Raw genomic sequence first — 14,615 nt, 5'->3', positions numbered from 1 at the left:
CGGTACATAGGAGAGACCTTCTGTATATATATTAAATATATGGCCCAGATCCTTACTGTATACACCTCTATCCACATAGTGGGTACATGCGGTAACCTGTGGCCGCAGTGTATGGGGGGGTTGCGCTGTGCACAGTCTCGGGTGTGGCGCCCCACCTTCCCGGGGCATTGTTTCCCATCCAGGAGGTTAGATTGGTCCCTGTGTGTCGATGCCTCCTTGGTGCCCGCAGCTGGCAGGAGCGACGTCCCTGTGGGCCTTGTGTTTACGGAGATTTTCCAGGTGAGCTGTAAGACTTGTGGGCCTAGCAGGCCTGGCATGAGTGCGGGGGTGTCTCCCGGCCGCGGCTCCATGTGCGGGGCTTCCCCTCAATCACTACTTTCCGTGCAAGTCATGGAGGGGCCCAGAGCGCCCCAGCCTCACAGCCCACCCTCCCCTGTGCTGCGGAAGGGCTGCCTGCTCCCGTGCCTCACTGCAGTGTTCAGACTGTGCTCCTTCTCTCCACCGCAGGTCTCCGAGAAGAACCAGTGGGGGGAGATTGTAGAAGACTTCAGCTTTCCACGGGGCTGCGCCAATGCTGCCTTTGCTCTGAAACAGTATTACTTGCGGTGAGTTGTCTTTTCTCTACTACATGATGGCTGACTGTGCTGCTGGTTAGGACTGTAGATGGATTCCCTCTGTGTACATACAGATGTAGCAGAGGCCAGTTATCACATCTAGTTATGACTGCTACATCTGTACAGAGGACGGCCCGGTGTGCATAGTCACTTCTGTAGCTGAAAGCCAAAGAATTAAAAGGGGAAACCCCCCCCCCCCCACCTTGAGTTTGTGCTTGCCTCCATATTTTTTTTTTCACCTGGGCGCATGAGAAAAGTGCTTGTTTGCCTCTGTATGAAGTTGGAATCGCACAGCGGTATAATACAAGCATATGCATCATTACCAGCCGTGGGTTGGACTGTCTTGTCAGCTGCGATATGCACGTCTGTTTAGGGTTTAGCACCCATTGATGCTTGTAAAATGGGCAGAAATCCTTGCACACCCATTAGGCTTGCTCTCATACAGCTGAATCGGAGGCAGAGACTGCGGACAGCCATCGCCTTTTTACTGGAATTGAGGATACGCTTTGTGCCACTGGTAGTGTAGTCCATATTACACCGTAGACTATTGTGTTGTCAGCCAGCATCCTGTAGCTTTTGCATTATTTGAGCTTTCTCTCCTTTCTGCATGAGAGCAGAGGGTGTAGATCTATAAAGCATCTTATCTATACCTTGGAAATGGTAGCTAATGAGTGATCAAAATGCAGCTGCACACATTACACATAGGGCTCATGCACACGACTGTAGCACGTTCTGTGAATCCGCAAAACACAGACGCCAGCTGTGTGCGTTCCACATTTTTCTGCTGTCTATAGAACAGTCCTTTCCTTGTCCGCTAAGTGGATAAGAATAGGACATGTTTTTATTTTTTGGGGGGGGCATCACAGAACAGACATACGGATGCGGACAGCACCCGGTGTGTGTTCCCCATCTTTTGCGGCCCCGTTGAAGTGAATTGGTCCAGTTCCACCCGCAAAAATGAGGATCGGATGCAGACTAAAAACAGTTGTGTGAATGAGCCCTAATACTAATGCTGCCTTTGGAGGGTCACCAAGCATGGTATTTGTGTGGCACATGTATTAAATATACACAGCTTTTGTGATTTTTATTTTTTTTTCTGTTCACTAAATCCCTAGTTTGTCACAATTTCTGGGCTTCATTTACTGAAGCCAGCTTGCCGATATGGCGGCCAGAGTTCAGCCTTCATTTTCTAAACTGCACTTGAACTGCGGTTGTACAGCGGCACGCAAGATGAGTGCTTTATGGCACTCGGATATGAAGCGTATTTCATATTTATTTTTAAAAAAATCCAACACGAGTAACATCTAAAAAAGCTTGTTAACAGTGCCGAGTGTTTTCTACTGGACAGCCATTCATCAGGCCTGCCTCCTACGTGGTCATGTTAATGTGACATCGGCATTTCTTTCAGTAAATATGTCTTAAGTACCATTTGGCATTTGAGTGTGGTGACATTTTCAGGCCTCTCACACACTTTGCGGATTTTCAAGCGGTAAATTCACAGCGTAATACAGTACCCGTAAAGTAGATGAGATTTGAAATCAGCAGCGTGTCCACCCTCTAATTGAGCTTCATTATAGATTTCAGTCTCTTCAATACTTAGGGTCCATTCACACGTCCGTTGTTTCTTTCCTGATCTGTTCCGTTTTTTGCGGAACAGATCTGGACCAGATCTGGACCCATTCATTTTCAATGGGTCCTGAAAAAAAATCAGACATTGAGCTGTCCGTTTTTTTTCAGGACCCATTGAAAATGAATGGGTCCAGATCTGGTCCAGATCTGTTCCGCAAAAACGGAACAGATCAGGAAAGAAACAACGGACGTGTGAATTGACCCTTAGGGTGAAATCTGGGAATCCACGACTTCACAGGTAACTCATGCAGATTTTTGTTTGTTGTGGAAAGCGGAGGGGGGGGGGGGATCCGTATCTGGTTCTCTCGCTTGTATCTGTAGTCTTGCAAGTCCTTCACGGGCACCATAGTTTTGGTGTGCTGAACATATTTACTTTGCTGTGCTACAAGCGGTTTTCCCAATGGTTTGTGATGTGATCGTGTGTAAATGCAGCGACTGCTCCCTTTGCTTGTAACTTCCGTGTTGCTGAAGATCAGATGGTCAGTGTGTACGTTCTGAGGCCGTCCTCGCGCACGTTACTGGCTGGAGAAGCTTTCACTGACTCTCTATTGGCTGTCCTAGATTGACTCCACACGTGAGTCAGCGTAGATGTAGACTGCTAGAGAACTTCATGTGGTGGTAAAGCTGCTCAGAAGTGTCTGCTTAGCTCGCTGGGTCTTGTCTGTTGCAGTAAGAATCAGCTCCTGTAGCTTATAGTCACAAATACAAGAAGTGTGCTGTTTCTAGATTGGCTCCTGTGAAGGTGAGAATACTACCTGATATTTTGGCTCCTGTTACAAATAGGTAAGCTTCCCTAGGTCTGCAGTTTACCAGTATTTACAGAAGATTTCATGTGCAAAGAATTTTTCTCCCAAAAAACGATTTTTACCTTGTCATTTGTTATAAAGAAACCGTGCCCTCCCAGGACCACAGCCATACCCACATGTCAGTGCTGGTCTTAACAATGGGCTTCTAAGTGTTCAGTAGGCCTTGGTGTGCCATATAGTTAATGTGCCCTGTGTTTAGGATCCATGGGGCAAAATCACAAGTGATTTTAGTGTGTATTACCTCTGTTTTGAGCTACAAGTTGCACATGCGCGGACAGCAGAGCACTTTGTGTAGTTTTAGTACTTGCCCATGAGTCGTGTTGTCTCATACCCACTACCTGTAATACCATTTCTCAAAGGCAATGAGCCTAGGCTTGCTTTATTTTGTTTTACATAATTTTCACATATACATGTGCAAAAGCTGCAGAATTTTAGAAAAATATTTAAATGAGATGATATTGTAATATTAGTCGGATATTGTCTTACTCCAGGGATGCCCAGCCTGCAGCCCTCCAGCTGTTGCAAAACTACAACTCCCAGCATGCCCTGACAGCCTACAGCAGGGCATGGTTGTAGTTGTAGTTTTACAACAGCTGGGGAGCCGCAGGTTAAGCATCCCTGTCTTATTCTTTAAAGGGATTTATTGAGTTTTTATACTAATGGCCTATCTTCTAAATAGGTCACCAGTATCTTATCGGTGTGGGTCTGACACTCCGGACCCCCACCAATCATCTGTTTGAGAAACCGCGGTGCTCCTGTGAGCACCGCGGCCTTCTCACAATGTTTCCTAGGCCAGTGACAATATATTCATCAGTCATGTGGCCTAGGAGCAGCTCAGCCCCATAGAAGTGAATGGAGCTGAGCGCAATACACTATACAATGTATGACGCTGTGCTTGGTGAGCTACTAGAAGACCGCAGCTCTCACAGGAGAGCCAGTGCCTTCTAAAACAGCTGATCGACAGGGCTCCCAGGTGTCGCACTCCCGCTGACCAAAAATCCTGGAATCCTAGAAAAAAATCTTTTAATCCTCAGTCTCAAGTTGATGAAGGTGATGTCGATCAGAGGTGCCCAACCTTTTGAGTTTGAGAACCAACTTATCTCCTTTGAGATCTGTGAGTGAAGTCATTCTGTTCTGACCCAGGTGCCAAATATCAGCTGCATGGTCAAATCTGGGGGCTCAAGTACCACTTGTAGTTTCTAAGTTGGGGTACTTTCACACTAGCGTTATTCTTTTCCAGTATTTATTGAGTTTTGTCCTAGGGGCTCAATACCGGAAAATAACTGATAAGTTTTATCCTAATGCATTCTGAATGGAGAGAAATCGGTTCAGGATGCATCAGGATGTCTTTAGTTCAGTCCCTCTTACGGTATTTGGCCGGAGAAAATACTGCAGCATGCTGCGGTATTTTCTCCGACCAAAATTCCGGAACACTTTACGGAATCCGAGATCCGGCATTAATTTCCATTGAAATGTATAAGTGCTGGATCCAGAATTAAAATTGCTGCATTGACGGATCTGGTCTTCAGGTCTGCGCATGCGCAGACCTTTAACAATGTGAAAATAAATACTGGATCCGTTTTTTCTGGATGAAATCGGAGAGACGGATCCAGTATTTCAATGCATTTGTCAGACAGACCCGCATCCAGATCTGTCTGAAAATGATATCCGTTTGCATGCAGATTTCCGGATCCTCACAACGCAAGTGTGAAAGTACCTTAAGGCCCCTTTCACACAGGCGAGTTTTCCGGTGAACACATTGCACCCGCACTGAATCTGGACCCATTCACTTCAATGGGGCTGTGCAGATGAGCTGTGATTTTTACGCATCACTTGTGCGTTGCGTGAGAATCGTAGCATGTGCTATAATTTTCACGCAACGCAGGCCTCATAGAAATGAATGGGGCTGCGTGAAAATCTCAAGCGTTTTTACGCATGGTTGCTAGGAGATGATAGGGATGAGCAACCCCAGACCCCATTAAAGTCTGATAACTGTATTATTTTCCCTTATAACATGGTTATAAAGGAAAATAATAGCATTCTTTATACAGGATGCTTAGTAAACTGTAGATTGAGGGGTTAAAAAAATAAATAAAATTAATTCCCCTCATCCACTTGATCGCGCAGCCGGCATAGTCTTCTTTCTTCTTCTTTCAGGACCTGCAAAAGGACCTTTGATGTAATCGCGCTCATCACGTGGTGACGTCAGCGCAGGTCCTGCTGAATGAAGATAGAAGATCCTTCTATCTTGATTCAGCAGGACCTGCGCTGACGTCCCCACGAGGTGAGTGCTATTATGTCATCAAATGTCCCTTTGCAGGTCCTGAAAGAAGACTATGCCGGCTGCGCGATCAAGTGGATGAGGCGAGTTATGTTTTAACCCTCAATTGACCTTCTACTTAGCATTCTGTATTAAGAATGCTATTATTTTCCCTTATAACCATGTTATAATGGAAAATAATAAAATCTACAGAACACCAAACCCGAACTTCAGTGAAGAAGTCCGGGTTTGGGTCTGGGTACCACATTCAGTTTTTTCTCACGTGCGTGCAAAACGCATTGCACTCGCGTGGTAAAAACTGAATATCGGAACGCAATCGCAGACAAAACTGACTGCAAATGCGTACTCACTCGCGTGGGTTTCCCACAATGCACTCTTTTTTTTAAAAATAAATATATATTTTTATTTTCCAGATCATAGTATTAATACATAAAACAATAATCACAACGGTATGCCTAGCATGGCAATCGTAGACATTCTTACAAAAAATTGTATATAACATCCTAAGAACACCCTCACGACAATATATAATAACTATATCAACCCCCCCCCCCCCCCCCCCTCATTGGCTGCCGTCCACTCCATTCATTAATGTATAAAATAGTATCATTATTAATTATAGCTATGTAGCTCTGCGTGCAACTCTCCGTTTCCTTTCAATTTCCTCATATACTCTAATTTCTTGAAGATATTAACTCCACTCCCTTGTTGAGGGCGGGGAGACAGAGCCCCAATACTTTATCAATATAGCTTTAGCGACCATCAATCCCCGCATCCAAATCCGTCTGACCTGGGGCGGGACTTCCACTTCTGACCCACAATCTCCAAAGATCACAATCAAAATCCCCGGGTTATAGTTCATTGAACTCTCCTTTTGTAGAGTAGCGAAAACCTCATCCCAATAATTTCTTATTTTGCTGCAGCTCCAAAGCAAATGGACATAGTTTGCGTTAACATATCCACATTTAGAGCAGCAGCAATCCCGATCTTTATTTTGGGGAAATTTTCCTTGGGTTTTAGGCGTATAGTAGAGTCTATGGAGGATCCTAAATTGAATTAACCTATGCGCACTGGAAACTGTCGCCTTTCTCACATTCCTATAAATAGTAGACCACTGTAGTGGAGGGCAATTCAACTCTTGATCCCACTTATCTGTACTTTTGAAAGGTGTTACAGTTGCCAGTGCCATTCGGAGTTTCGCATAAAGTCTAGATAACTTCACTTTTTCATACTTCTGAGCGTCACAAAAATCAAAAAATATATTTTCTCGTGGAAAAATGAGGCCCCTATTCCTAGAGGCTTCAAATATATGTTTCAAACGTGAATACATGAATAAATCTAATGGTGAACTATCAGTAAAACCAAATTCCAAAAATGATTTAAACCGACCCATATAAAAAAGGTCAGACACCCTGTTGATGCCGTTACGTATCCAATAGTCAAAATCTATAATTTTGAAGAACTCCTCCAGCCCCCTATTCTCCCACAGAGGGGTGAAGACAAATGGACCAGAAGATTTAAGCACCTTCTTCAGTCTGTTCCAGACCCTCTGCAGTGAGCACGGGATCAGCAAGGACCTCCTCATTCCCATAAACCCATTCTCTAAACATGCAAAAATATTATCAACTGGTTTATCAAAAAGTTTTGTCAAATACCGTGAAAGCAAACTCTCTTTTGAGTAACAGCAGCGCTGAATCTGTGCACATAAATAATAACCTTGAAAAAAGGGTAATGACAGCCCACCATCTGCCTCTGACATCCATAGATATCTCTGCTTTATACGAACACTCTTCCTTCCCCAAATTAAATCATTAATCATAGTCTCCAACCTATGGAAGAAAATATCGTCTATCCAGATGGGGGAGGCACACAACGGAAACAAAACTATCGGTAAGATAATCATTTTAATCAAAGCTATTCGGTCCGTCTATGCCAATAACAATTTCCGCCAAGCACTGATTTTGTCCCTGACTTTATTCAGAACCGGGGCCAGATAAAGATCATAAAACCTATTTATAGGGACCCCAATCTTAACCCCCAAATAATCTAAGGTGTCATTGGGGACCAAAACACGAACTCCCCTCCCCTCATCTACAGCTTTGCGGTTCAGCGGGAGGAGCGATGACTTTGACCAGTTGATTCTATAGCCTGATAGTTTACCATAATCTTCTATTACCTCTATGACATACGGGAGAATTTTCCATCCCTGATCCAAAAACAGAATCACGTCATCGGCATATAGACTTATTTTATCGCCCGCTCCCGCCACCCCAAAACCGTCTATACGACTATCTAAACGAATCCGGGAAGCCAATGGTTCAATAAAAAGAGCGAAGAGGAGAGGAGACAGGGGACAACCCTGTCGCATGCCTCTCTGCATCGTAACGGGGGAAGAACTAATACCGTTAACACTGATATATGCAACTGGATGTGCATATAGCATTTGAGTCATTTCCAAAAAAGGATTCCCAAGACCAAAATGGGACATTGTAGCCCACAAAAAAGGCCACTCCATCCTGTCAAACGCCTTTGCAGCGTCTAAGGACAGAATGGAGTGGTCTATACTACCCCCAACAGACAGATTCAAATAAACCCTATATAGACTCATCTGTATTTGCCGTCCCGGGATAAAGCCCGTCTGATTGGGGTGTACCAAACCCGCTATAACCCTCTTTAAACGATTGGCCAGAATTTTTGAGAAAATCTTATAATCCGTGTTTAGGAGTGATATGGGTCTATATGACCCCATATCACACGGATCCTTCTCCTTTTTTAAGATCAAGATAATCACTGCCTCACCAAATGATGGAGGTAACGAGCAGCATGCACGAGATTCATTCAGGACTAGAAGCAGGATCGGCAAGAGTACTCTAGCGTGGTACCTATATAGATCAAACGGCAATCCATCTGATCCAGGGGCTGATTTATATTTTAGAGAGGAAAGAGTCGCTTGGAGTTCCTCTAAGAGAATGGGGGAGTCCAAGCGCTCTCTATCTTGAGAACATAACTGGGGGAGCTCTAACTTTTGAAGATATTGCTCCATATCGGTGCAACTAAACATAGACTCAGATTTATACAGAGTAGAGTAATATCTCGCAAATTCCTCCCTTATCTCCTCTGCAGAACTCACCCCAGCACCCTGTAAGTTCCTGATTTCTCTTATACTGGTAGACTCTCTCTGGTTAGCCACCAGACGAGCCAAAAACCTGCCCGTTTTACCAGATTCGCAAAAACGATTCTGGCCTTGAAATAGGAGCTTATGTTGTGCTTTTTTATATAGGAGCGTCTTAAGCTGTAAATTGGCTTCTTTTAACTGATTAATGGATTGCTCCGTATAGGAGTCAATTAATGCGGCGCGTAAACTCCTTATTAAGTCTGTCAATTGTTGTTCCCTGCGCCGTACTTCCGTTCTGAACCTATTAATTTTACTAAAGTATAAGCCCCTTATAAAAGCCTTCAAAGCATCCCACACATAGTGAATATGTGCCGATCCTACGTTAAGGTCCCAAAATTCCTGAATATCTTGGTCTATTCGGGATTGCTCCCCTATCACATCAAACCAATGCGGGTTCAGTTTAAAAATTCTACCTGTATTTGGAGCCTCCTCAAATATAACAAGATCTGGGGAGTGATCCGAGATTCCATGAGGTTCATACCTCATTTTTAGGACACGACCGCACAGATCCCGACTTGCGAACGCCAGATCTATACGGGACATTGACCCGAATGACTGGCTAAAACATGAAAAGATTTTTTTATTGCCGTAGAGGTGTCGCCAGATATCAACCAACGCCAGCTCCTGGCATACAGCGGTCAAGGGGGATCCCGTGCGGCCGCGCCCAGAGAACGATGAGAACCGATCCAACTCAGGATCAGGTACCGCATTAAAGTCACCTGCCACTAAAAGTGCACATTGATTTTTTGTGGATATATATTGGACCAGCTGTGAAAACACCGTTGCATTAAATGGTGGGGGGATATAAATAAAAGCCAATATGACCTCCTGCCCTTTCCAATACCCATGAAGAAATACAAATCTACCTTCTTTATCAATCAGATTATCTAGCGGTTGATACTCCATCCCATGATGAATATATACGCTAACCCCTCTTGCATAAGAAGAGTAGCAAGCGTGATACTCAAGAGAAGCCCATTTCCTTTTCAGTGTGTAAATCCTATCTACTGTAGCATGGGTCTCCAATAGAACCACAATCGCCGGCAGATGGCGGACTACGAGGTCAAATACCACCGTCCTCTTCACCCTGTCTCCCAGCCCTCTCACATTCCAAAATAGAATGTTACACGGCATATCCTATAAATAAAAGGATTTCCAAAACCCCCTTCCTTAACGGAGAGGCACGCATATCTACACAGCAAACGACAGCAGCCAAACCCTCCCTTAAGCCCACCCCAAAACCCCCCCCCCCTACCTGGTTGACAGGGCATTTCACAATACCCATCAACCTCTCTCCTTCCACCAAACCTCCCCCCCGCCACCTCCCCTCATTAACCTCCCACCTCGCCCACCTTGCGTACATTTCATAGGCCCTTTTAGGTCCAACCATTGCGCCACTTCCGTCTGTGTGGAAAAAAACTGCACAGAATCATTATATACCACTCTCAATTTAGCGGGATATAGCATTGAGTAGTTAATCTTAGCTGCAATCAATCTTTTTTTCACGTCAAAAAAGGATCTTCTTTTATTTTGGGTCTCTCGCGAAAAATCGGGAAAGATTGATATCAGATTACCATTAAATTGCATGTCTACTACTTCTCTTTTGCGTCTAAGGACCCAGTCCCGATCCTTTGAGCAAACAAACTTTGCCAGGATAGCCCTGGGAGGGGCCCCTGGAGGTTTTTTTTTGAAGGGGATTCTATGGGCTCTCTCCACACAGAAGGTAGACACATCATAGTCTGGTCCCAGACTTTCTACCAGCCATTTCTGAATGAAATTCGAGGGGTTATCCTGCTCTGCCCCTTCGGGAAACCCTACTAACCGCAGATTATATCTACGGGATCTATCCTCTAGCTCTACCACTTTTCTTCTTAACCAAGAGCGATCTTCATCTATCTCTTCTAATCTGTTCTTTAATGCGACATTCTATACGGTGACAGAGTTGACTGCAGATTCCAATTCCTTCACCTTTAGTCTCAACTTCGACATTTCGTCTTTTATTATGGTGACATCGCCTTGAACTACTGCAAGGGAAGACGTCAACTCTGCCACCGAAGTATTAGTAGCGTTTACTACTCCCAATATATCCTGGAGTTTTTTATTAATACTGTCAAAACCTTCACTATGGGAGGAGCTGGCCTTTGATAAACCCCGTTCTAACTGATCCATACTATCCAATTCTGGCTCGATCTGAGAGGCGGATCTATGTACACCTCCTCTAGTTTTGGGTGGTGGTGACTTCAGAAATTTATCTAATCGGGCCTGTGGGCTCCCCCCTGATCCTCCTTTTGGGGAGGTCACTCCTCCTGATTTGCGAAACTTTGGCGGCATTTTTATCTAAGTAAGTGAGCTACCGTTATAAGCACACTTCAACACCCCAACTATGGACCCAACTCAGCCCCTCAAAAGGCGGGTTATTAATAGTATCACAATGCACTCTGAACGCATCCGCCCCTCACCCGCGACGCCCGTGTGAAGGGGGCCTGACTGATTGCTGGGCACACTGATGTGCACACTACACATTGTGAAATAATGCTATTTATGCTGTCACAGTATTGCATATTGTCAGCAGCACATAACCTGGTTACATGCGGAAATGTACTGCCGACAGCTGATTTTTATATTAATATAATGTGTTCAGCCGACAAATGGTGGTACTATTATACAGTGGTCCCTCAAGTTACAATATTAATTAGTTCCAGGATGACCATTGTATGTTTAAACTATTGTAACTTGAGTAATTGGTTCCAAAGCCCAAAATGTCATCCAAGATGAGAGAAAATGAAGATTTAAAAAAAATAGGCAGATAACTAAGACAGATAAAACAAGTCCGTACATATAACAGTCAGGAATAGCTGACTAGTAACTAATCCAGCTATTTCACCATAGAAGTGACCTTGATTGGTTGGATGAGTCTGAGACATTGATTGTTGAGTCTGGTTTCAACTTACGATGGGTCAGAAAAGACCATTTTATGTTGAAAATATTTTATCCTAAGGCCATTGTATCTTGAGGGAGCACTGTACTTCAAACGTGACCCTTGTAGGATACCATAATTTACTTAATAAAACTTCTGATCTGCTCAATCTGCCAGTGTTTATTGTAAGTAGTTATAGTGATGAGAAAGCAGCTAAAAGTAACAACAGTTAGCGTCCTTTCACATGTACGTAGTGTATTGCGGATCCACAATACACCCGGCCGGCACCCCCTATTGAAACTGCCTATTCTTGTCTGCAATTGCGGGCAAGATTAGGACATCTAACTCTATAGATACATCTAACGCTAGGACATCTATAGGACATCTAACTCTATAGATGGGTATGACAGGCACACTTGCATACATTACTGCACGGAATATTAGGACATGTTCTATTTTTTTTTGTGGAGCCGCGGCCCGGAAGTTCGGGACCGTGCTCTGGAAATGCGGATGCGGAGAGCAAATAGTGTGCTGTCTGCATTCATTCCTGCCCCATTGACAATGAATGGGTCCGCACGCGTTCCCGGTATTGCGGAACGGATGCGGACCCGTTTGCGGACATGTGAATGGAGCCTTAGGGTCCATTCACACGTCCGTAGTGTATTGCGGATCTGAAATACACCCGGCCGACACCCCCCTTTGTTCGGGAGCTGCGCTCCAGAAACGCGGTTGCGGGCAGCACACTATGTGCTGTCCGCATCCATTCTGTCCCCATAGAGAATGAATGGAACGGATGCGGACCCATTTGCGGATGTGTGAATGGACTCTTAGTAGTAGACCACCAAGTGCTGTAGTGTGTGGTACCAATTCCAAACGGTCTCTGGAAGCTGCCATCTTCATAGGAAATGTGCATCAGAAGCTTCAAGAAATGGATGTCCATGGTCCAGCAGCAGTAGTCAGTGTAAGATCTCTCTGGTTAGCTGGCTTTAGGCTATGTTCACATCTGCCTCATATCTTTTTGAGGCCTCATTCCCAGAAGCCATCAAAAAGACTGACAAAAAAGTTCTACATTTGGGAAAAAATTTTGTCCGCTAAAAAAAGTGACATCCTGAAGCAGACTCCCCCCCCAACGGTTTCCGTTTCGATTTAACAGGCGATTGTTGGGAGGGAAGCGTTCCATCCCAGCTATAGTCTGCTATTACATGCAGCGATCTCCTCCTCCGTACAGGGAGGAGTGATTGTTATTCCCTATACTGAATCATTCTTTGCCGGCAGCAGATCGTGATTCCGCACACCATCTGCCACGTACAATTTTATGAACCTGTCAAAAGATTTGGATTGCCTGATGATCGAGCATTTTCGCACTTCGCTAAACGAGGCCGCTGCCAGTAGTCCGCACGGGCGCATCAGGTTATACCTAGTGCGCAGGATCTGGCTGAGGAGAGCGGACGTTAGAGAGGCTGCGATGAACTGAGGTAGGCGGCTCTAATGAAAGGGAGGGCGGCGATTTCACTTCAGACGGCGGCGCTGGGCACCTAAACGAGATGGCTGCAGCCGGGCACCCTGCACCATGAGACGTCCCCTTGGACACATTTTGACATGAGTGACAGGTAATATAAACCTGTTTTTTATGATTATAGAGCCACAGGCGCATTTGATAAAGTCACTTTAGGATTCAGTGTATTACTAGGGACATCGCCATATGTTTAGGTTATAGGCCTAAATTCTGATGACAGAATCCCTTTAAGTGAATGGAAGCTGAGCTGCAGTACCATGTTGATGGAACGTACACATTGGACTGAGCCTTCCATCCACTGTATTGTTTCCATTGCTGATTAGTGGGGTGCAGGATGTTGGACCTCCACCGATCTGATATCGATGAGCTATGCTGAGGATAGGTAATCAATATCTAAATAATGGAAATACTGGAGAACCACTTTAACAGTACTGCTCGCTAAAGCGCTAGTGAGAGATTCAAACTAACATATATGATGGAAGTTGTAATCCCTAAATGTACAGTGCATGATCCCAGAAGTGGCATCCGCATGCTTTCACCGGTCCGGACATTATCCTATCGCTAACTGGTTGTGTAGGGCATACTGATGGCACGTTACAGCGCTTACTATTTTCCCTATACACTGCTCCGTTCCGCTGCTGTGCCCCCCATTCTGGTTTCCTGCCTGGTATGTAAATCTATACCATCATCCTTGAATTTGAAAAGCCAAGGTGAGGTCAAGTTGTATTCTTCAGTGGCACCATTTTGGGGTACATTAACATTAGTCTGTACAGATCTCTTCACTGCAGTTATCTGCTTATCTGTCATTCTAATCCTGCCTGTAATTATGTGTATAGAGAAGACAGGATCCACCTTCAAAATAGGCAATTGTCAAATCTTTTCTATTCTTTCCCTGTACAATGACCTCTGCACAGGTCACATAGGATGCCTAGAAAACTCTCCCATAGTCTATGGCCCATGGGGCTGCCGGAAAGCAGTTTTTTTTAATGCTTTCTAAATGCTGTTAAGAATTGCTCAGGCAAGATGGTTCACATCATGTTTTTCCCATCCATTTAACATATACAAAAAAACGTATACGCCAGGCAGAAGGAGACGCCCACTGAGAAACAGGGCAGTCTCCTCTTCCCTGTACTGATGCTATTCATTAGCATACCAGGCGGGCGACCAGAGCAGCGCCCGGACAAACTAGTAAGCGATATTACATCCCTGCACTATGCCCTATATAACCTGCTAGTTATTTCATAATGTCTGGACCCAAAGGTCCTCTTTAAGTGCCTGGAAATGGTCCAGGCAGAAATGGATGTAATGAAGATGTCACATGGATAGAAAACGAAACTGAAAGCTGCTTGTACTTGTGGGCATTGTGGTCTGTCAGGTCTATCAGAGCACCTCATGTAGCCACTGCTAGGTCAGACAGCCCACATGACGGGCAATTCGTAGAAATGATCTTGATTCTCAGTCCAGTGATGGGGGGCCCCCCTCAAAGTCTATCAACTGGTCAAAATGTCTTCAAAGGAAGCTCTTCTACACCCTTTTGTGGCCAAGACTGGGTGGTTAGAGGGTACTTGTCAAAACTGGTGCAAAAGAAAACTGACTTAGTTGCTCCTAGCAACCAATCGGATTGATTCTTTGGTTTTCCAAAAGATCTCTGAGAAGGTGGCATCAGATGGTATGCTT

The 14,615-nt window shown here is 44.7% G+C and overlaps 1 protein-coding gene across 2 annotated transcripts in view; it reads left to right on the top strand.

Annotated features, from left to right (window-relative positions):
• ARID2 (AT-rich interaction domain 2) overlaps positions 1–14,615 on the top strand; it is a 97,573-nt gene that overhangs the window by 5,960 nt on the left and 76,998 nt on the right. For both annotated transcript variants that reach the window (XM_040410629.1, XM_040410621.1), the window contains exon 3: positions 508–605. In XM_040410629.1, the coding sequence (XP_040266563.1) occupies positions 508–605 (98 nt within the window). The remainder of the gene's footprint in view (positions 1–507; positions 606–14,615) is intronic.

This window comes from Bufo bufo, chromosome 1 (genome assembly GCF_905171765.1).
Source record: "Bufo bufo chromosome 1, aBufBuf1.1, whole genome shotgun sequence".
NCBI classification, from domain to species: Eukaryota; Metazoa; Chordata; class Amphibia; order Anura; family Bufonidae; genus Bufo; species Bufo bufo.
The sequence above is the reverse complement of the archived record's forward strand: the minus strand, read 5'-3'. Positions and strand labels throughout refer to the sequence as shown.